General features: G+C 42.4%; 1 protein-coding gene and 1 long non-coding RNA gene across 2 annotated transcripts in view; one reads left to right on the forward strand and one right to left on the reverse strand.

Annotated features, from left to right (window-relative positions):
- Positions 1–23554, forward strand: part of CRYBG1 (crystallin beta-gamma domain containing 1) — a 48279-nt gene that overhangs the window by 16606 nt on the left and 8119 nt on the right. The window contains exons 6-15 of the mRNA XM_040627585.1: positions 195–334; positions 6052–6178; positions 8649–8684; positions 9680–9834; positions 11024–11150; positions 11241–11386; positions 17930–18056; positions 18261–18293; positions 19223–19335; positions 20824–20953. Of these exons, the coding sequence (XP_040483519.1) occupies positions 195–334; positions 6052–6178; positions 8649–8684; positions 9680–9834; positions 11024–11150; positions 11241–11386; positions 17930–18056; positions 18261–18293; positions 19223–19335; positions 20824–20953 (1134 nt within the window). The remainder of the gene's footprint in view (positions 1–194; positions 335–6051; positions 6179–8648; positions 8685–9679; positions 9835–11023; positions 11151–11240; positions 11387–17929; positions 18057–18260; positions 18294–19222; positions 19336–20823; positions 20954–23554) is intronic.
- LOC121102253 lies at positions 11861–23554 on the reverse strand. The gene is made up of 5 exons (XR_005834303.1): positions 21968–23554; positions 20338–20452; positions 19479–19729; positions 19213–19362; positions 11861–16814 (listed from the first exon to the last, which is right to left on the reverse strand). It is a non-coding gene; the product is annotated as an uncharacterized LOC121102253 (long non-coding RNA).

The following is a 23554-nucleotide window of genomic DNA, read 5'->3' on the forward strand; positions in this document are numbered from 1 at the left end:
ACATGGCTGCCCCACAAGACCGCCTATTACTAAGTCATGGCTGAGAACAGGGAAGGGATAGATGGCAAGTGCTCTGTGAAATGTATGTGTGTATTTAAATTTTAATTATTTTAAAAAGGATAATGAACTTATTGTTAAGTACATGGTATAATTATTATTAAACATGTGTCCTTTTTTTTTTTTTCTTTCTTCAGGATTACAGAGTTAGTCAGATTGACTTATTTACTGAACCGGAAGGCTTAGGCCTCTTAAATTCTTACTTTGATGACACTGAAGAGATGCAGGGGTTTGGTATAATGCAGAAGACTTGTTCCATCAAAGTACATTGGGGCACGTAAGTATTTTGTTCCAAATACAGTTTTTTTTTTGAGGATCTATTTATTTATTTATTAGGGAGAGAGAAAGAGAGCCTGAGCCGGGCAGGGGTGGGGGGTGCAGAAGGAGAGGGAGAAGTAGACTCCCTGCTGAGCAAGGAGCCCAACGTGGGGCTCCATCCCAGGACCCTGGGATCTTGACCTGAGCCAAAGGCAAACACTTAACTGACTGAGCCACCCAGGCATCCCTCAAATACAAATTTTAATGAAGCTTTTTTTGTAAGTGTCCTACTGGAAAGACTTAAGATACTCTCACCTGTTGTCCTATTAAGTCGCTATTGACTAAGGGTTTGGTGTTTTTTTTTTGTTTTTTTTTTTCCCCTGAGGCACATAAAATTCTGATTCTTTTGTACCTGTGTTCCTATGATTCAGTTCTCTTATAAACAATAACAATTTCTTGGGGGAAGTGCTGGGGAGGAAAAAACTGCATGTTTAATGTTGGGATTTCCTTATCACAGAGGGACCTGATTCCTTCTAAGCTGAGTAATAGCCTTTACCTTCATGGTAATCCGACGGCGGTCATTCAAAGCATGTGTTCCTGATATCGCAGGAGGGCTGGAGGCCAACACACGTGGTACTTTCCTTCCTTGAACATTTTCACACAATGCTGTCTAGAGCCCCTAGGACATTGGTTTCACAAATCACAGGAAACTGCAAGAGTATTTTGAAGGAAGTGGGACTGTCTCTGATGGGGGAAATTAGGACAGAACGTGCAGGTGCCAGTCCTGCGTAGGGTGGTCTCTGAGGGGGAGTGGGGAGCCCTGGGCCTGCGAAAGACAGCCACTGAGGGGCAAGGAGAACACACTGAACCTTCTTTATATTTCATTTAAAATCTCCTCCTTTTACGATTTTAGTTTTGTGTATGTTTTCTATTAAGTTCATAGTGTATTACATGATCATGTATATCCTTTATACAGATTCATGTATTCAGAGAGGGCTCGGAAGCTTTTGTCAGTGGGGTACGCATAAGGGAATGCCTGCGCTAATGTGTCGGAGGGTAAATACTACAAGAAGCATGACTTAGAGGAGCCGTGGCAGTGCCATTTTAGACAGGATGGGCAGCAAAGGTCTCTGGTGACTTTCTTTTTTAAAATTTTTTATTATGTTATGTTAGTCACCATACAGTATATCCTTAGTTTTTGATGTAAAGTTCCATGATTCATTGTGTGCATATAACGCCCAGTGCTCCATGCAATACGTGCCCTCCTTACTACCCATCACCGGCCTATTCCAATCCCCCACCCCCCTCCCCTCTGAAGCCCTCATTTTGTTTCCCAGAGTCCATAGTCTCTTGTGGTTCATTCCCCCTTCTGTTTACCCCCCTTCATTCTTTCCTTCCTTCTCCTACCGATCTCCCTGCTATTCCTTATGTTCCATAAATGAGTGAAGCCATATGATAATTGGCTTTCTCTGCTTGACTTAAGGGCTTCATCTCCTGCTGCCTTTAATTTTTTCCCCACATCAAAGAGATCCGTATATCTCATTTCTCAACGCATTAATGTTACACTGAGATGACCACTTTCCTCAGAAAAGAATGAGATCGGCATCTGCTGTAATATGTTAATCGCAGTGTCTGGAAGGTTTCATGCTCAGGCTTGGGCTCTGTCGAAGCACGAGCTACACCTGAGTAACGTCTCTTACCTTGCCGGGGAGTTTAGCTCCTCTCACAGGCACCAGTCACAAACCTGCCATAGCGTCCAGTTTGTGATGGCCGTTCATTTCTGTTGCCATTAGGGTAATAGAAAGCTGCTTTGGAGGTTAGTTTAAAGTCGGGGTCCTTGAACTTGGTTGGCTGGCTTTGGGAACAGATCTCCAAGGGGAGTCTTGACGGGTTGGGAGAATTCAACTGATAATAAGCCCCTGAGCTCATTTTGCTTCTGTTGATGCTCTGGTCCCCTGAACAGGTAGAGGAGAAGCCTTTGTTGTGTGAGGGGCTTCCTTGCATTCCACTAGATTTATTCCAGGCCCTGTGTCCTGTGGGTTAAACTCTTCGACACAGACACAAAAGAAGGGTATTGCTTGTCAAAGTCTTATAAGGGAGGATGAGGAATTTCTAAAATTTTCTTTCAGATTCTATTGAGTGTAATTTGTTTTTAAACTTTTAATACCTGGCTAATACTATATCCCATCCTTCAGAGGTGAGGGTATGCTTTTGGGGGGAGGGTGTATTTCTAAGAAAAACGATTCAGAACTTTAAAGGGAGCGTAAAGAACATGTGTTCCAACACGATTGTTTAAGGAAGACTGGCTTTAGTCATTTTCGCAGGGTTAGGATTAGTTGTTAGAACGGGGACCATTTTTAATAACCAAATATCCTCTGATCAATTTTGCTGTGAAATATTTGATACATACAGAAGAAGATATGTATGAATTATGAAGCCTGGTACTAAGGTCCCCGTGCGCCCGCCACCTGACTCAGGACCTCACCATTACCAGCACTACCACAGCGCCCCGTGTGGCCCTCCCTGGGCCCGTCCCCCTGACTCCAAACACATAACCTCTCTCTGGAATTTCCTGTTTTTCTCATACCCTTATTTTACAGTTTTGTCCCTGCAAGATTTTAGGTCAGGTCTCGTAGAGAATATGCCATAGTTGTCTCTGAGTATTTCCTCCTATCATTTCACCTGCCCCTGTATTGCCTGAATTTTCTGTATTGTACGGGTTCAGTCTAGAGGCCTGATCAGATGCGGCTTTGGAAAGGACCCTTCGTGTAGGTAGCGCTACATACTCGCATCGCATCACAAAAGGTGGCACGTGCTAACCAGCTTCGCTCGTAACCGCGGTGAGCTTGGTCCTTGGTGAAACTGGTGCCTCCCGCACGTCGCACCGGATGCATCAGTGACCGCTACCTCTGAAACTAGTGATGTACTGTATGTTGGCTAATTGAATTTAAATAAAAATGGTGCCTCCTACAGCTCTCCACTGTAAAGGGACATTTTCCCCTTGGAGATTCATAGCTCGCCCTCTTGAGAATAACCTCAAATTGGCGTATTCGTATTTACTCTTTTGAGTATCCAGTTGGTTTCTGTAAATAGCCAACACTTCTATGTAGCCCTGTCTGGAGAACAAGACTGAGGATCCAGCTGCAAATACTGTTTAAGAACAAGTGAACAAGAGAAGACCAATTTTTCTTGGGTGGCTGAAAGGTATTTCTGAAAGAATAATTACAGAATGTTTTTAATCAATATATAGATAACCATTATAAACATACAAATGGATATTGTTGAAACATTTATTTTTTTAACATTTATTTTTAAAAAGCTCACGCTTTGTACTGTTTATTCATAATGTAGGTAAAAGCTCATTACGTAAGTACATGGGAACATATGAGTACCTTTAGAAACTGAAATAACACCGCCTGAAGATAGTCCCCCCTCCCCCAACGGCCTCATGAATAATGTATCTTGTTGGAATAGAACTTAGGAAGAATGAATCACGCTCTGTGTATGAGCGTACCCAACGTTGATAAGTGTGGGTTTGAGTTTCCTTCCTGCTCATCAAGGATGCTGTCTTTTCTGGTGTGTCTGTGTGTGTTCAGTCTTTTGACAAATTCCCCTTTACCCCAGATTACCTCCCTTCTATAAATGTTACGTGACTAAATCACATGCTTCGAGAAAAGTGTTTAGTATCAGATGAATAAATGCCCTCAACTCAGACAGTAGAGGGAAGACCTGAATGGGGTCCTGCGCTCAGCAACGCCTCCGAGCCTCACGAGCCCCTGCTTACGAGCCGTCTGCTGCGTTTACAAAACGTTCTACCTGTTCACTTGTGCGGAGTCAGGTGCCAAGGCCCTTGGCCCTCGGTAGCCTAAGAGCACCGTTTCTGTAACTGTAACTCTCAAACTGCCATTATTCGGTCAGGGTGTGAAATCCCTGGGTGGTGTGCCCGCACGAGCTTTGAGCTCTAAGAACACGTCACGCATCCTGACCTGTCGGGCCTCAAGCCTGTGGAGGCTTAAAGGACCCCACTCAGCCTCCGTTTTCTTGTGGGTTAAGGCATTGTAGTGCTATTTTTTTTTAAATAAGCCTTTTTGCCCTCAATTTTTTATTGAAGTATATTTAATATTTGTACAAAAAAGTGCGCAACAGATCATAAGTAGATAATCTGAGTGAATTTTCAAAGTATAAACACCCTGTAGGTCAGGAAGTCGCACACAGCCAGTACTCAGAAGTGCCCTTACTTGTGCTTCGTCCTGCCGTCCTCACTCCCAATCTGACTGTTACCCTGGCTTCTAACAACGTGGGTTAATTTGTTTTGATCACGCACACATACACCACTCAGTCTGTCAGCGTGTGCGTGTGTGTGTGTGTGTGCGTGTGTGTGTGTGTGTGCGTGTGCGGGGACAGGCCTTCAGTAGGATTTTGAATGTAAGTCCCTATGTAATTCGTGAGTCTAGAGAAGCTACTGATTCATTCAAGGGACTCTAACAAAACCCATCACCCAAAATGTACCTTGGGCCAAAATTGGGAACAAGAAGGCAAAGAGGGAGAATCAGGCCCATTTTGCTGGTAAACGCTTGTATTTATGGCCACTCTCTTCTCGGCATGGTGTTCTGGGGCTAATGGAATACGCCAGCGAGGACTCTTTAGTCAGACTAACAAGGAACTGGAGAGGCTAAGTGATCACCAAAAATTCTACATTTGTGTATAAAGGGGGTGTTTTAATACCCCCCCCATGTAAACATCCCATCTCTACAGCCTCCCCATTCCAGAACTCTCCCAGGAACTGAGAAAGTGACAAGACTGCCGTGTGCAGAAGCAGCTCTAACAGGCGTGATTTTCTGGTTTTCTGGTTTGTAGCACTCGAAGGGAGGGTGGGGCTGCTGCTTCTCTGACCGCCGCAGAAGTGACAGCTGACCCGCCTGATAAATGGGTGTGGTTCTGAAAAGCCATAAAAATCAGATCCAAGAACTCAAAAAGCTTTTGGGCCTGGGAACAAGCAGCCTTACAGACTCCCCAAGCCCCCAGGACACCACTGTGCATGGTCATGCTCACAGTAATGATCCTGAGTCGTCGTAAAAAGCGTAAATTATGTGCACTTTCTGGAATGAGAAAAATTGCTACTGAAAAATGATTAGGAGGCTGGCTCTGCCGTCAGCGTGGCTCAGCCCTGCACCTGGTACTCGCAGCTGTGTGGCCCTGGGCAATTTACTTAACCTCATCTGTAAAATGGGGCCAGTAGCGTTCCTTCCTCATAGCGCTGCTGTACGGATTGGATCAAATTCCCGGTGGCATTCCTTGTAAGCTCGAGGTAGATGTTACCTGTCATTAGTTTTGTGACAAATGAGTAGGTGGAACATCTGATTCTTTGGTTACGAGTGAGATGTTGCCTTTTAAAAACAAAGCTTGAGTTTCCTAGCTCGGGCCTCTCTAAATACATACAGTGCTCCAAAACGACTGCCTCTCTTTCTTGAAGTGATAGAGACATTTACGCTTTGAGGCAATTCATAATGCAAGTTGAAGTGGACAAAGCCACAAGGAGACAAGTAAAAGATCAAGAGGAGAGCATGTAATGGCATAGTCCTCCTTGAATGTAACGTTGCTCTAACTAACGTCTGAGTGTAACCGTTCGGGGTCCACGCGCACATCTGCCCCTTCGTTTCCTTTCTTCTCAGTGGGGTCCCGTGTGCCACAGAGCTAAATGCCGCGTCTCTCTTTTCTTCCCTGGTGCTTATTTAGGTGGCTGATTTATGAAGAGCCTGGATTTCAGGGTGTGCCTTTTGTCCTGGAACCTGGTGAATACCCGGACTTATCCTTCTGGGATACGGAAGAAGCGTACATTGGATCCATGCGGCCTCTGAAAATGGTAACAATGAAACCTAACGAAATGTTCTTGGAGTCTGATTCTTTGTCAGCTTGACATTGATAGTTCACAGGCTGTGACTTTGAAGCAATAAAACAGACTTTTAAAACCACAAATCTGTAGTAGAGGGAACCTCTTGCTAGACAGAAATAATAGAAAGGATAACTTCTGAACGCTCTAGATGGAAAAGAAGGTGGATAAGCCCACGTTGTCTGCCTTCGAGGCGTTCTCGGTCTTGCAGAGCCGCACGTGTGTGCACAGAGCTGCAGTCCAGGGCAGGTGTGAGAAGTGAAGACAGTGAAGAACTAAACCTGTGTGGAAAAGCAGGAAGGACAGATGAAGTCCACGATGGAGGTGATGCGACCGAGATGCGGGATGATTAGGAGAGCTTCATGCTAAATCAAGTTGGGTCTTAAAAAGCAAGCAGGACCGTGTTAGATGGAGATGTCAGGGAGTGCTCTGTGTGAGCCCGGGCGGAGCTGGGGAAGGGCCGGGCAGGTGGGTGCCAGCCCAGCTGGAGCGACCAGAGGCTAGGGTGGGGGGCAGCTTTGGGGGCCTTGGGGCTGGATGTGTGAGTATTGTCCTCCCCAGCATCTGCCTTAGAAAGGAGCCCATTGCTTCTTCTGCCCTGCCCATGTCTTTTGTCTTGTTCCTTCTGTCTCTTCTGCTGAACTCCAAGCCTTGGGAGGACCTGGGCTGTCCCGCATGCTACGTGGAGCACGGGCATGCTATGTGGTAGGAGGGGCTTGCTAACCACCCGCGGCATGAGCGAGGCTCTCCTTACAAACGTGTTTTTGAATTGGGCTTTGCGGTTGTTTTCTAGAGTCAGTTTGAAACAAATTAGAAAGTCATGGAGGTAATTTTTATCTTAATTTTACCTCTCCTGCCAAAGCCCGTGGTTTACTTACCTCCAGTCTTCTGCAAAACTCATTTGCATTATAAATGACTTTTTCATTGTAAATGATTTGTTTCTAAAATTTACTTTCAAAGAACAGAGTTCAGTTAGTTTTGTGAATATATGAAAGAATTGTCCCAGGTTTTGAAGGTTGTTTCAAATAATTTAGAAAACTGTGAAGTTAATGGCACTGAAAAAGGGTGCTTAGTAGAACCCCCCACACCCCACCCCCACCACAGAGGATGCCTTCCAAGACCCCCAGTGGGGGCCTGAAATCATGGATGGCACCAAACCCTATATATAGTATTGTCTTTTTCCTCTATGTATATGACAAAGTTTAATTTATAAATTATAAATTCATTATAATCTAGTTTATAAATTAGGCACAGTAAAGATGAACAGGAACTAATAATAAAATAGAACAAGTACAACAATACACTGTCGTCGAAGCCCCGTGAATGAGGTCCCTCTCTCTCAGAATATCTGCCGTACTGTCCTCGCCCCTCTTGGGACGGGCGAGGGGATAAGGCGCCTGGCTGACGAGGTGAAGCGGGGCCGTCGGTGTTGGGAGGCGGCCTTAGGCTACTTCCGACCGGCTGGTCCGTCGGGAGGGGAGCGTCTGCTTCCAGCCTGAGTGAGCGCCGGTGAGAAACTGGAAAGTGAGATGCAGACAATGGGGGGCTTCTGCGCTTGGTTGTTTAAGCTCTGGTTTGTTGATAAAATCCGCAACATTCCTTTATAATTACAGTTCCTTTGGTACATTTGAGCACCTCTGGCTACACTTAAAAAAAAAAAAAAGTTGTTCCATATTGGCGGAAAACATTCTCCTGACTTTCCCGCTGCCGATTTTAACTGTGACCCCATTTATTATTTCTGTGTAATAATACCTTTTCGTATGGCTTCTTTTTAGTGAGTTTTTTGGTGATTTACAAAAACCTTATTATGAAAGTAATGAAGACCCATCCTCGGGGCTAGTTTAAATTCTCTCCAGCAGCTCTGCTGGTGATTCCAAGAGTCCTCCAGATCATATTGGGAACTCGTCGGAACGCCACGGTTTTGTAAGCCACGGGTTGCCAAATGCAGCGCCTCCAGGGGCTGGGCAGCAAACAGACAGGAGTGAGGGTGGCAGGGAGTTGACCTGAGACACTAGTGGAGACAGGCCCGCCCGGCGCGAGTCCCGGCTGGAGCCTGAGCCCAGCGGAGAGGTGGCAAGTGCACGAGGGGAAGGCTGCTGCCTCCGGGAACTTGCTTCCAGAGACGTCCGATCCTAGGTCTGCTTTTTAAGGGAAATGAGAGAGAGGCATCTTTGTGAGACATTTTCTGAATTAAAAACAACACTGCGTATTGGGTCACAAAGCACACGTACCACGCCTATTCCGCTCACAGACCACCTGTGCTACACGGTACCCTCATTCTTCATCCGCATCGCTGCGTCTCCCCACCTGTCGGGACCTCACTTTAACCAGAGGCACGCACGCTGGGAGGTTCGCTCGCTGACCAGCAGCTGCCATGGGCCATATAAAGTGGCGATCTATCCACGAAGAGCCGTGTTTCTTACTATATTATTTTTCTTTTCAGGGTGGACGTAAAGTTGAATTCCCTACAGATCCCAAGGTAAAAATGTTTATTTTTCAAATTTTATTCTCATTCCATCCCCATGAAGGTAACGTGGTTTTACACGTGACCATGACACATAACTGCAGCTGAAGGAAGTCGTCCCAACTGACACTCGCCTTCCCTTAGACTGGACGATGATGCTGGGGCACTAGGAAGCCCGCCCGGCATGTGTAGCCATGGCCTAAAAGGTTCCTCGTTGTATTAAGTTTATAATTTGTGGTTGTATTTACTAATTGCGGGGCTGGTTGCTGCTTGCCAGTTAGCTAGGAAGAAAGGGAGTTCTCAAGACAAGATCTCCCTTTCTGCTATTTCTACTTTGCACATTAAGACACATTTATGTTTCTTTTTCTTTTTTTTTAAGTAGGCTCCACGCCCAATGTGGGGCTTGAACTCATGACCCTGAGATCAAGAGTTGCCTGCTCTACCAACGAATCCAGTCAGGCACCCCTGTATTTCCTTTTTAAAGCAACTTAGGATCCTCTGGTTCCTTAGTTTGTCCTAAGCAAAATTGTAAATACCAGTTCTAGGCATTGAACAAAAACCAATTTTTTAAAAACAATTTTTTTTTTAAAGATTTTATTTATTTATTCAACAGAGATAGAGACAGCCAGCGAGAGAGGGAACACAAGCAGGGGGAGTGGGAGAGGAAGAAGCAGGCTCATAGCGGAGGAGCCTGATGTGGGGCTCGATCCCAGAACGCCGGGATCACGCCCTGAGCCGAAGGCAGACAGACGCTTAACCGCTGTGCCACCCAGGCGCCCCTAAAAACAATTTTTTATAAACTGTCTTTGGAACCTGGCTTTGGGCTGCACCACATCAGGATAAAAAAATCTGAATTTTAAAATAAGATACTGCTATTTAATTTAAAAAATATAAAAAATATGATCAGAAAGTTGTGTGTCCTAGGACTGATATTAAGTGACTGATTTAACATTTAGCTGTTGAGGTATTTAACTTCTTACAATTACTGGTCTATCTCATTTCTATTGTAGGTAGTTATTTATGAAAAGCCTTTCTTTGAAGGAAAATGTATGGAACTAGAAACAGAAATGTGTAGTTTTATCGCAGAAGCAGGTGAAACAGAAGAAACGACAGATGACAGTTTGCCGTTTACGTCCGTGGGCTCCATGAAAGTTCTGAGAGGAATGTAAGTAGATGGGAGTAACCGGAGGAGTTTCTTTTTCATCCCTTTAATAAAGTCATACATACGCTTCCCCCTCTTACCACCACCACCACCAAAAAACCATTCCAGACAGTACAGTAGAGTGAATTTCAAACATACTTTCAGCCAACTGTGACCTGGAGTTGACACAGTGGCTCGAGGGGCTGGTTTGGGGCCAGTCAGCTGAGCAAGGCTAATAAATTGGCCCACACTGTTCAAATCGACATCTTATTTGTTAATATGTTTTCTTTCTATCTCTATATTTTACACTTTATAGATCTTACATATTTCCTTCAGAAGTATACACTGAAAATGGTCTTGTAAATAGGCAAAAAAATATTTTAATTACTCATAGAAGAAAGTTTATCCAGTTTTATTTGCTGAAGTTTTTTTTTTTTTTTTTAAGATTTATTTATTTGAGAGAGAGCGCACATGTGAGTGGAGGGGCTAGCAGGGGGAAGAGAGTGAGGGAGAGAGAAAGAGAGAAAGAATCTCTAGCAGACTCCTCACGGAGCATGGAGCCCAATGCAGGGCTTGATCCCCAAACCCTGAGCTCAGGACCGGAGCCGAAATCAAGTCAGATGCTTAACTGACTGAGCCACCCAGGCGCCCCTGCTGAAGTTCTTTTGAGTCCATTCTTATTAAACACACACACACACACACACACACTCACACACTCACACTCTCCCCCACACTCCCCCCCTACTCCTTTACAGAATATTGATGTGTATTTCTTAGGTTGTTCTTTAGGGGGCCATTCTATTAGTCTCTTAAATTTTATTTTATTTTTTTATTTTTTAAATTCTTTTTTTTTTTAAAGATTTTATTTATTTATTTGACAGAGAGAGACAGCCAGCGAGAGAGGGAACACAAGCAGGGGGAGTGGGAGAGGAAGAAGCAGGCTCCCAGCGGAGGAGCCTGATGGGGGGCTCGATCCCAGAACCCTGGGATCACGCCCTGAGCCGAAGGCAGAGGCTTAACGACTGCGCCACCCAGGCGCCGCAGTCGCTTAAATTTTAGAGAAGAATTCCAATAGTCATAGCGCATGAAGTCTGTGTCTAGCTTCATAACTATTAGTATTTGTTAATGAAACTGATAAACACATGGGAAAAATTTTAGCACTGATGAAAACTACTACTCCTTCACGTTTTGTTTTGTTTTGTTTCTGTTGCAGTTGGGTTGCTTATGAGAAGCCTGGATTTACAGGTCATCAGTATTTGCTTGAAGAAGGAGAGTACAAGGACTGGAAAGATTGGGGAGGTTACAATGGAGAACTTCAGTCTTTACGACCTATATTAGGTGTAAGTTAAAGAAAAGCTAATAGCTAATACTTGATCTTTTTTGAATAATAAATGGCTAGCCTTTGAATTTTGATTTTTTTTTCTAAATAGGATTTTTCAAATGCTCACATGATAATGTACAGTGAAAAAAACTTTGGATCCAAAGGTTCCAGTATTGACGTATTAGGAATTGTTGCTAACTTAAAGGAGACCGGATATGGATTGAAGACACAGTCTATTAATGTACTGAGTGGAGTGTAAGTGAAATGACCCAGTTGGGATTTTTTTTTTTCCAGTTGGGATTTTAAACACTTTTACCTTGGGTTGTATTAAATTAAGTATCTCTGACACAGAGTAGGCAGGCACTCAATAAATAAGCATATCAATAACTAAACATTAAATCAGTCATTTAATAGGTACTGCCACAATATTTTCATAACTGCTTTTTAAAATCCTTCTCATATAATCTTTTTTTTCATGTGCAATACAATATTGCAGTAGACTTTGGGGTTCCATGAAAAAAACCCACAGATCCACTTCTCTTATCATTCTGCATGGAAAGATCTCCTGGATTTCTTATGATAGGAATCAAATGAAAAATAATGATCTAACATTAGAAAACTGAGGTTGAGATAAAGTCCCATTCGATTTTCCTGTAGTCCTTGCAGGACTTTCTTTTACCCATCAAGCTTCTTCTAGCTGGTCTGAGAATTAAATTGACCTAGATTAACGAGACGAAAAAAAGCATCAAAGTTAGTTACAGGCTTATGGAGGTCTAATAATGAAATTGAGACCCAAAGAAATAACCAAGGTAGGCAGTTTTTTTATATTTTAGACAGAAAGTACATTTGTTAGAAATTGACAGGATAAAACTTGTGTGGAAGCTTCAGTTAGTAAGGAATTCTAAACAGAATTTGGGCTAATGTAATAAACTAGTAAAAAGTAACAAGGTTTGTTTATACAGCCTTCTCAGCTCTAAATTCCCTGTCTTTGGCGACGAGGGTATGTCTCTACCTCCTGGTACAGGGAGGGTACCTTTCACATGAGAGATTCACTTCCTGTTTTCAGGGAGGCAGAGGAGGGTCTGAGAGTCCTTTGTGCATGACTGTTTCTTAAGTAACTTTACTTTGAAATAATCGATAGCCATTGCGGTCCTTTTTGGGGTGGCCTGCCCTGAACCCCTACATCCTACATTTGCTCTATTTTATTTCTTCACTATTATTTTGACATAATTGTTTCACTGTACCTGGACTTAGCAGTTGAATGCTTTATTAATGCTAATGTCAGCTTTTGTTGAAAGATGATCAGTCAAGATTCTTTGCGACGCACACGACTGCAAGAGTGGAATTTATCAGACTGTATTACCTAAAAGTCCTGGAAAAGATTTTTGCTTCCAGTCATGGCTGGATATCGGGTTTAGACACTGTCATTAGAACTTGCTCTCTGCCTCCTGATGGGCTTGTTTCCTGCGCTGACTTGGTTTTAGGCAGGCCACTTCCATCTGGTGGCCTGAGGCAGCAGCATCTGCTTTTTGTTCTGTGTCCAGTGGAAAGAGCTTCTCTTTCCCACAACAGTTCCAGGTTTGACTATGATTCTCTCAGCTTGCGTCATGTGTGCCTGCCTGAACCAATCTCCATAGTCAAGGAGATGATGGTGCCTGCGTGATGTGGCCAGTCCCAGACCAGGGTAGGGTCAGTCCCACGGGATCCACTTATATGTGATTGGGGTGAGTTGTTCCCCCAGGAATGGCAGAAAGAATGGGGACAGATATCGAATGGGCAAAACAGGTGTCTATTAAAAGAAGTTATACAGTTATTCTTATGATCCAGGTTGACGCCAGTTATAATTTGTTTAAAGTGAGAGTATTCTTAAATAGTTACATGAAATTATTTGACATGGGTTCTGTCAAAAGTGTTTGATGTTAGGTTTTTTTATGTCATGAGTAACATAGGCTATTTGGATCATTCTAACCTCAATTCTACCATATTTCATGGAGCCTCCCGTAGACACACTGAGATGTGTCTACCATGTAATGTGCTTTTACTGTTAGTCACCTTCACCAAATCCTTGTATAGGTTGTTGCTTGTGGCACCATCTTGGCAGGGTGACATCCGGGACTTCTGGGTCTTCATTCTTAGCAGGAAATGCCTTCTACTGGGTCCTGCTATGGTGTCTTAACATTTTACAGTCTGCCATAGACAAAAGGTATGGTATGGCAGAAGTCATGTGTCATGTGAAATGTTGCCGTGGCCCTATAGTATTTTATTTTAGATTGCCTTTAAAGTTAATTACTTAGAAGGAAAATAGTTCAGTCTGGAAAAACAGTTGTACATTTTGGTACTCGCCAGGTGTGTTCGTTCCATTAGTCAGAGTCCAGTCATGCATCCTTGCAGAAGAAGCAAAAGGATGCTGGGTAGAACTCCCCTAGGGCATTTATGTAGATTATACTGTTAGCACAGGTAGAATCATGCCCAGAGACAGTCTTTTTTTTTTTTTTTAACCCAGCCTTTGTTTACTTGAAATTAGTTTCCTTTACAAAATGTTGCTTTTAAAGGTTTCTATTTTTAGTCATTTCTAGTTGTATTTCCTGGCTTAGGAAATTTTTTTCTGGTGATAGCAGTTGAGTTGTGGTATTGGGGGAAGTTGAAGGGAGGTGTGCACACATCACTCCCCCCCCCACACACACACCACTTCCTTTTAAATTCTGTGGTTGTGGAAGGGCTTCTGTATTTACCAGGGCCAGCTGCTTCCTCATAGTTCATTTAGTTGGTTATCTGACAAATATTTATTGAGGTCTGTTACTTGCAAAGCATTATATTATGTCCTCACAGAAGTTACAGTATTCGTATAAAACATAATCATTGCTACAAAAGACCTAGAGATTAAGTGCTCCGGAATCTACTGAGCAGAGAGAGACTAATTTCGTTTGTACACAGGGAGGACTTTGGCCGAAGAGGTGGCGTTGGACCTGGGCCTTGTGAGGTTGATAGATGGAGATGTGCCAACACTAGGGAGGAAGACTAGCCTGTTTGTTTTTAAAAGTTTCAAGGAAAAATGATCTTAATGACTTTTGTCTTCTTGGTAAAATAAGAATTGTAGTTTGGTTCTTCATTTCTCAGTATGGAACGCACAAACTTTTCAGAAAACTTTGAGTGTCTGGGGTCTCCCAGGAGGTTCACTATCACATGGGTAATAAATTCCCTGGGAGGTAAACTCATTTTAATTCAGAAACAGAGACCAGCCTTCAGGAAGGATGCTCACGAATCCAACCATGGAGGTGCTGGGAACTGCATTCCGTTTCTTACCGCAACATCAGAAGAAGCTCCCTCTCCCAGCTCTACGAAGCAATTTCAAGTTCTGTGCTATGCTCTTGTTCACATGGTGGAAACTGGGCTAGTCTTTTTAAAACTAAGAACAGAAGGAAATATTTCTAGACTGCAGCTAAAAAAAATTAAAGTGCCATCGTTGTAATTTCTTTCCTTTTCTCTTCCATGGAAGGGCCGGTTTGCCCTGCCGCCCGAGTGGTGATCCCAGCAGCTGGGACCTGCCAGTACTCGTACTCGCTCTCGCCCCACCACCCCCTCCAACCTTACAAACAGGGAAGTGTTGATTCATGTGTAAGAATATGTTGAAACAAGGACAGTAAGGGATTTTCTTATTACTCAAGTATGAGTTATTGATAGATTGTAGAATCTCAGATCTGCATTTTGGGGTTTTATTTTTACCCTCATATTCATGGGTGATTCATCTGGGGCTGCATCTCGGAAGGAAAACAGCACTACCGTCAATTCAAGTAACATCTTAATAAGTGGTTTGTTTGTTTGAACCTCCATGAATTCAATAGGTTTATGTGGTATTGGGTATTTCCTTACAATTGATTTAGTTTTATAGGGAAATAGAGTATTCTCACTTGTTATTAAAAAAAAAAAAGTGCTCGGTACAGCTTCCTCTAAGGCTCACTCAGTTGCCTTCTCCTGTGGTCCATCTCTCCCCATTCACAGCCTTTTTCCCTCCAAACCCTGAAGTCAGTCAAGCAAAAAGGCCTTTTAACTCTCTGCTCTCCTTTAACTTGTTACGGTTGCAGAGACTGCGAGGGGTACTTTTTAATGATATGGCTTAACCTCTTTTTCTTTCTTTCTCTTTCTTTTCTTTCTTTTTTTTTTTTTTTTAAGTCCTGGTTTTCATAGAGTAGATATTCTTGCTGTGCAAATACTCCCCCCTCCCCAACATAAATTCCATGCCGTCGCTTGGCTGTCACTTCTCTCCATAAGCCAAAGGCTCTCAGGCTCTGTATAGCCTAACGCATTATCAGCACTGGGATCCTGGGCAACCCCTTACCTATAAATGAAAATATGATCTTTCACAAAGGTTAAGCGACCCCTTCAAAATTATCTGGAAGTTAATGTCATGACCATAGCTGGAACTAGGTCTCCTAATTCTTGACCTTACAATGTTAAAGAATAGGTTTTATTTTATTTTTTTAAAGATTTTATTTATTTATTTGACAGAGAGCCAGCAAGAGAGGGAACACAAGCAGGGGGAGTGGGAGAGGAAGAAGCAGGCTCCCAGCGGAGGAGCCTGATGCGGGGATCGATCCCAGAACGCCAGGATCACGACCTGAGCCGAAGGCAGACGCTTAACGACTGAGCCACCCAGGCGCCCCAAAGAATAGGTTTTAAAAATTGCTGCTGAGGTTCTGAGGTGGGGGAGCAGTATTTTCTGAAACAGACTGGCTGGTCTTCCAGCAGTTTCTCTGTTTAGACGGCCAGAAGGGCACGCACTGACGTTAGCTGTCCTAAGCTACTTGACCCTGGAGATTTTTGTGGTGGTCTTTTTCTCCTTGATTGCTGTTCATTTCCTAATAGTGACTGCATTTGAGTTTTTGCCTCAAGTCAAGCCCTTTTGACAGTAAAATCAGAATCTGTTCGAGTTCTGCAGCGTGTGGACTGTTTTACGTGTAGCTGGATGGAAGAGTAAACGAAAGGAGACTTGGCAAGTGGCAGCTCGGGTCATGATGGAGCGTGGGGCGCCTCGGGAGACTCGGGCAGGAGCGCGGCCGTCCTTGGCCACTAAGTAATCAACTGTGTCATCCCGGACAAGTCACTTCCCATTCAGAACAAACATAGGGAAAGAGAGTATATTGCTCGTGCAACAAATAATTGCACGTGCTACTTCTCAGCCATGTGTAAGTTCAAGGGCAAGGGTCACCGTTTTCATCCTTGCGTTGCCCTTCAGTTCCTGGCGCGCGGTACATGGCCCGTCGATGTTCGTTGAAAGAATCAATGAATGAACTTTCCTGTGTCTTTAGGTTTTCCTTTCTATAAAATGGGAAAACCTGTACCTGTCTAGATTAAAGGAGTCATAGATGTGAAAGCATTTGGAAAGTTCTGAGTTTATCTACAGGCATATAGGCGTTATTCCTTCCAGCTGTGAGTCGATCAGGAAGGGCAGCGGATTAACTCAGGAGGAGACGCTGAGTTATCTCCTGAATGAATACAGAAGAACTGAAGAACTGTCAAAGACTATCTTTAGCTAGGACGTAGCATCAAGAAGTTGGTTTTGTTGATTATCCTTTGAATGTAGCTCACTTGAAAGGTGACAAAAGAAAGCATCCCAGAAGAGATCTTAGTATTTGAGTGTTTGTTCAATATTGCCGACTCTACTAGTCATGTCACATCGGAAATCCTGTTCCAAATAAATTTTTAGTTACTTAGCTGTATTTTTTGCTTGTTTTTTAATGGTAAATTTGGAGGAATTTTTTTATTATGCCAATGGACATAAATCCACTCAGGATACGAATTTTGTTTTACAATCAACTTGGTTAAAACCATAACTGTTTGCATAAGAAAACTTATAACCCAAATAATTCTTGCAGTGTTGTGATGACCTTGCAAAAAGGAGAGCAATGTATTTATAAAGACACCCAGCTCTTGAACTTTGATGCGTTATACATAAAGATGATTACACAGAACATCAAGATAGCATAATTATTAATCATCGTTATTTCAAGTAATATTTGAACTCGGGTATTTCACTACTTCCCTGGGTTTGAATTTCCTGCACACAACGTGAGAGTTCTTATTTCTCTGTGTATACCTGCCAACCCGAAGAATGTGTTTTTCACCCAAAGACTTAAATTACTGTGATTTGTAAAAGAGGTATCATACTTCCGTTCTGCCTCTGATCCTTTCCTCCCTTCCAGCCTTGTCCCCTCCCCCATTCACAGTGTCTCCTTTTCTCCAGTAATGCCCAGTTTCTTATGGTTTCCCAATACACCAGAGTCTGTCACATCTCTGGACCTTAGTACATGCTGTTTTGCCCTAGCTGTATTTTTTTTTAAGCATTTCTTCTATCAGCTTTTTTCCCCCCACTGTGGTTTGTTGTGTAATAGAGACATAGTTTCTTGTAATCATTCTGGAAAAGTATTAATGTTGATAACAAAAAGAACTCTTGCTTGCTTACTAAGAGAACTTTATAGGTACTTCTTGGAAGTCCAGGTTGTTTCCTTAGAATGGAATTAGAAAGAAATACAGACAAATATACCCATTGACACTTTCTCAGGGAATAGGATTTGATAACTGAGAACACCAAAAGGTTCAGGTAAAGATATTCTTTCACTTGTCACTTTTATTTGTCATATGGACAAATCTCCCAAAAGACTACTAGAGAATCAGAAAAATTAAGATTACTGATTATTAAAACAAATGGAAATTTCTTATGATACATATTTAAGTAGGTTTGCTAGTTTTATTATATATGTAAACTTCAACTATAACAAGTCCGTGTTTTTGTTTCTTTAGATGGGTAGCCTATGAGAATCCTGACTTCACAGGAGAACAATATATACTGGATAAAGGCTTCTATACCAGTTTTGAGGACTGGGGAGGCAAAAATTGTAAGATCTCTTCTGTTCAACCCATATGTTTGGTAAGGAGTTATACTTTTATATGAGAATATTTAACTGAATTCTGGATTTCCTTAATGTGTACTTCTGGTTCATGTAATATGTAACATTATAGAAACTATTCTGAGATTATTTTTAACAGTAATTGCTAATGATCTGGAAGGAAAAGCTTTTTCGAGATGTCTGCTGTACTCATTTCCTTCTCTATTCCCTTTAAAAAATTTTAGGATTCTTTCACTGGCCCAAGGAGACGAAATCAGGTAACTTAAAAAATAATCTATTTTTTAATAATTAGGGGCTTCCATTGAAAAGCTGATCTTATGTGTAAAATGTGAGATATTTGGGACATTTTGTTTTACCAAGTTTTATACCTGAAAGCATAATTGTGTTTTAAAATTAGATTTAGGTTTCCTTTATAAATGCTTGATAGCACTTACCCATATCTAAATATTTCTTATAAAATGCTCTTATTATATAAAGTTAAATTTGATTATCATTATACCAGATCAGTTTACATTAATACACTAAGATTACTATCTCAAACAATACACAGAGTTATGATAAACAGTAAAATGAATTTTCATATTTGCTGTGTCTGCATTAGACAAACACTTTTTTATATGGTCTCTTTTATATGGCCTCTCACTCAAGCCTTTGAATGCTGACTGTCTGCATCAACTGAAGTGTTACATTTGTTATTTAGGCTTTTTAATGGAAGTGCTCAGAGTTCAGACAGCCCTAATTACAGAGGCACAAACACCCCTGCAGCCTCCTTTACTGGCATACACAAGAGTCTAATAAGTCAGCAAGTATCTTCCATTGAGAGGGAGGAAAACTATACTATGTTTCCAAAATGCAGTTCCTTGTAAATGTTAGAACTGATGAACAATTACTTTTGGCCACAATAAAGCTTTCAAATGCCTCACAGCTTGTTGTGACGGTGTTCTACAGAAACCCGCCTCTATTGTTGGATTGTCCTTTGATGTCTCTGAATTAAATAAGCCTGAACGGTGCAGCCAAAGTATTTCTAATTGATCATTAATGTAGAAGTAGAAAATTAAAGGATTTATAAAATTCATAGCAGTTTATCTTAACAAGAGTTAACAGGTCATGTCTGCATCGTTGCAAAGGCTGAATGGGTTAATGTGTTTAGGAAAATAATCTGACGTATTTGTTTACTTTTTTGAAGATTCGGTTGTTTTCGGAACCACAGTTTCAAGGTCACAGTCAAGGTTTTGAAGAAACAACAAGTCAAATTGATGATTCGTTTTCTACCAAGTCGTGCAGGGTTTTAGGAGGCAGGTAAGTCCAGCAGTGGACTGGCAGAGCCTAACAGCGGGGAGAGGGGAGAATTCACATATCAGCAAGTATTCGGTGACACCTTGGTGCTTGGCATTCTACGAAACCACCCAACAATACAAGACCGTGTCAGTACAAAACCGTACCTTGCAGTCTCTGAGCGCCGGACATCAGAGAACATGAGGTCACCATGCCATGTACAGTGTGATTCAGACAAGGTTCTCTACTCTCTAGCCTGTCCTGTCACCTGCAGCGGGACTCCAGATAATCTCTAAGGTGCCTCCCAAGGTAGATTTTTTTTTTAAAACAGGAGTAAAACAGGCATTCTGCATGTCAGGCAGTGCACGGCTGGTGTGGGGCTGGTCTGTATGTGATCAGGGAGCACGCCACCCTAGAGCTGGGGAGAGAGGACGGGATCAGGTCGTGAAGGCTCCCCCTGAGCGTAGGAGTTTAGATGGCTGCCGTAGAAAACACAAGAAGGGAAAGGCAAGGAACTCAAAGTGCCAGGCTGAAAACAGTCTTAAGAAAGCTTTAGAAGGAGGGGAGTCCAAGGTCAGGGAAAGTTGGCCAGGACACCCTGGGAGCCACCTGTGCAGGTGATGAGGAATTACGTCTAATAATAATAATAGTAAGGGTGCCTTTAATTGTATAGTTCTTTATGGTCTAAGCAGCACGATCCTATCATTTAGCATTGCACAGTGGAAACTGCACTGGCTTTGCATTCAAGCGCAGAGATGGACCGTAAAATTCCACAGCGTATTAGCACACGCCTCCGTCTCTGTCCCAGTTCCTCTTTATCCCTGGCCCTGCTGCACTTAGTAGGACCAGATATGTACTTTTGTTTTTCATTTATCGTCTGTCTCAGCTCACTAGAGTGTAAACTTTATTGATAGCAGGGATTTCGTTTTGTCCTCGCTTCCGTCCCCAGCAATGGAAAAGTACCCGACACACAATTAGTCCTCAGTAAGCATTTGTTGGATTAAAAGAATGAACAAAAAACCTCACCTCTTCTGGGCAAGCTGGTAAATGACCATGTCACTAATAATGCTGAGGCCCACAGGGACTAAGTGACTTGTCTAAGGCACTGTGGTATTTCGACTCCTGGCCCGGTTCAGACGTGCTGGAAATGAGGATAAGGGAGAGAAATTCCAGGAGGAAATCAGTAGATCCAGGTGGCTGACTAGCTGTGACAGCTGAAGGGTTATTCAGAGAGGACTCGGGCTGGAGAATGGTGGAGCCCATGAGAGGCGCAAGGAATACTGGAAGGTGTGCAGGGAAAAACGTTTCCCAAATGCAAACTAACAGCTGACTTCTTATGAATATTAATTTGCAGCAAGATGGACAGCAGTAAATAGGTCTAGGTATTTTTGAAGAAAGAACAGTTAGCCATATTCATTGTGCTTTATAGTAGGCTACCTCTCAAAATCATACTTCTTGAATAGGAATATTCAAATTACATATTGTACATGTATGTGGTTTTTCCTGTTGTAGCTGGGTTGCATATGATGGAGAAAATTTCTCTGGTAATCAGTACGTGTTGGAGGAAGGCCACTACCCTTGTCTCTCCGCCATGGGATGCCTGCCAGGAGCAACTTTCAAGTCTCTTCGTTTTATAGACGTTGTAAGTATGTCACTGTGAATACAGCGTCACAGAGATGAGGGGCTCACGGAGCTGATGGAGACCAGCAGGTGGGCTTCCTCGGGACTTAAAGTCAGAGCAGAGAAAACGGTTGCTGTAGAACTTTCCATCCTTTAACTTTTTGGTCTCTTTGTAGTTTTTCTTTTTTAAGATTTTATTTATTTGAGGGAGAGTGAGAGAAGGAGAGGGAAAAGCAGACTCCCTGCTAAGCAGAGAGCCCGGTGTGGAGCTCGATCCCAGGACCCCAGGACCATGACCTGAGCCAAAGGCAGACGCTTAATCGACTGAGCCAGCCGGGCACCCCTCTTTTCAGATCTGTTTTGGTTTGCTGTTTTCTCAGACTCCATGTGTAGAGTGTTGAGTCATCAGGGGTTAGTTCAAGGCCCCTCTCCTGTCTTGTTGTTTTCCACTGCATACCTGATCCCTATTTCTATTCCTCTCTCCTTTATAGGCACCCATTCTAATGTGTTTGGGATACAGCTTGGATATTCTTACGTTGTTTTTTTTTTTTTAATCTGCATGTTGGCTTTTAGTTTATATACGCTATGATCTATAGTTGTCATCATTATAAACAACCTAATACTTAACATTAAAAAAATTTTAAGAGCTGTCCATTATGCTGAACGTACATCTAGTTTATTGATTCTAACTAGTGCAAGTATTCATCACCGTATTTTACTTAATACACACACATCCCCATTGACCTGTGTGAGAGTCTCCTGGTGTGTATTTAAAAAGAGTGGATTTGCTGGATTTCACGGGCATGAATATGCAGTTTCTCTAAGTACGGCCAAATTCCACTACTTGAAATCTTTGCTAGCAGAGCATGTGGGTTTCTGTTTTCTACATCATTGCCATTACTGGGTTTTCTCTCACTTTTGAGAGTTTGAAGAAACTGAGCAAAAAGTATCATCTCGCTGTGTTATGTTTCATTATTAGTGAGACCAGTATCTCATAGACTAATTAGTCATTTGGGTTTTCTGTGCAGTGAACTACCTGTTTTATATCCTTCGCGGAGCTCTTGTTTAGTTTCCTGTATCTGTTGCTGTTGACACCAAGTTGCAGAAAGTCCTCGTAGTTGTTCAATCTGGCACTCTGTTTCAGAGACTTGCAGTCCTGTCTGCTCCCAGTTTATCACATATGTAGCTAGTTCAGATGATAGTGTCCCTTTTTGAACAGAAACCTCTAATTCTGATGCAGCCAAAGCAATATTCAGTACAACAAAACATCACGGTAACTTTCAGACGGTCAGGTCCGGGTGTGTCTGTAGTTGTGGAAACGCTGGTTAGTTTTTTGTAGCCGATCTCTCCTAACAAGCTTTAAACATATGTAGTTGGTGACTGGAGTTTTAAAAGTAGGAAGAACATACATGAGGTGGCTTGATCGCCTCCCTTCCTGCCTGTTCAAATAACTAAAATGTTGACCTTTCTTGAGATATGAAAATAGCAGCAGAGAAACATGGAATGATGTGTAAGATTCATTAGCTTATAAACAATAAAATATCTAAAACTTTGATAATCTAACCTGCCTAGAACTCTAAAAGCTATCTCCAAATATATATTAAAACAACAACAACAAAACAAACCCACTTCAGTTGCCAAGTTTTCAAATGCCTTCCTTTAATTAGAACTTGGCATATATGCTCACGCCACTTCTCCTAGTTATGTCGTTTCCTTATATGTTTTATGTAACCTCGTTCCTGCACCATACGAACCTCCTCTCCACCCTCATCTGCTGTTTCCTGCTCGACAGAAATCTTTGTACACGTCAGGGCACATCCACATAAATGAAGCTGTAAGTTGCCGCACCCTAACCACAAAACTTTAAGCAGGGAGGGAATTTTTGATGTATTATTTATGATCTTAGGATTATTATCATTAGAGCTTAGACTGGGGTCAGAAGGGTCTGTAATTTGAAAAACAAGCATGAGCTGCCAGCTTTTTATTTTCTGAAAATCAGTGGACCTCTCTGCTCGTCGTCTTTCAAATGAATGAGGGCTTGAACGTGGGGCTTCCTGGGGTTTTTTGTTGTTATTTGTTATTTTATTTTTCTCTCCTTCTAACAATTATTCCTACAGGAAAGCTTAGCACGAGTACACAGAATCTGTTGTCTTACTAACAAAACAAGAAGAAAAGACATTTGAAAAATGCTTATAAGGGGAAGGTTCCTTGATTAGGTCATTACCACTGTCCCCCTAGACCCCAGACAGCCAACATCCTTAGACCCTTACCATTTACTTACATACATGGCTCTCTAGCCCCTCCTTACCCCCAATAAAAAAATGGCAAAATTGAAAATAAGTTACAAGTGTTGATGATTCAAATATCCATTCCTTTGTGCTTAGGATATGTTCCCCCCGCTTTAAAACACCGTTATATTTACCTACCTTTCTATGCCGTAGGAAACCTTCCTGCTCCTCTGTCCTTCCTCCCTTTAGCTCTGGAGAACAGGACCACCGAGATCTCCAGGGAAAGGGACTTTAGGACAGGCTGAGCCTGGTCAGGTCCCGTGATTTGTCCTTAACAAGGTGTTTCTGTATGAGTCCAAATTATCATCAAAGCTGAGTAGCAGAACACTATTTTT

This window comes from Ursus maritimus, unplaced genomic scaffold, assembly GCF_017311325.1.
Source record: "Ursus maritimus isolate PB19 unplaced genomic scaffold, ASM1731132v1 scaffold_13, whole genome shotgun sequence".
Lineage (NCBI taxonomy): Eukaryota > Metazoa > Chordata > Mammalia > Carnivora > Ursidae > Ursus > Ursus maritimus.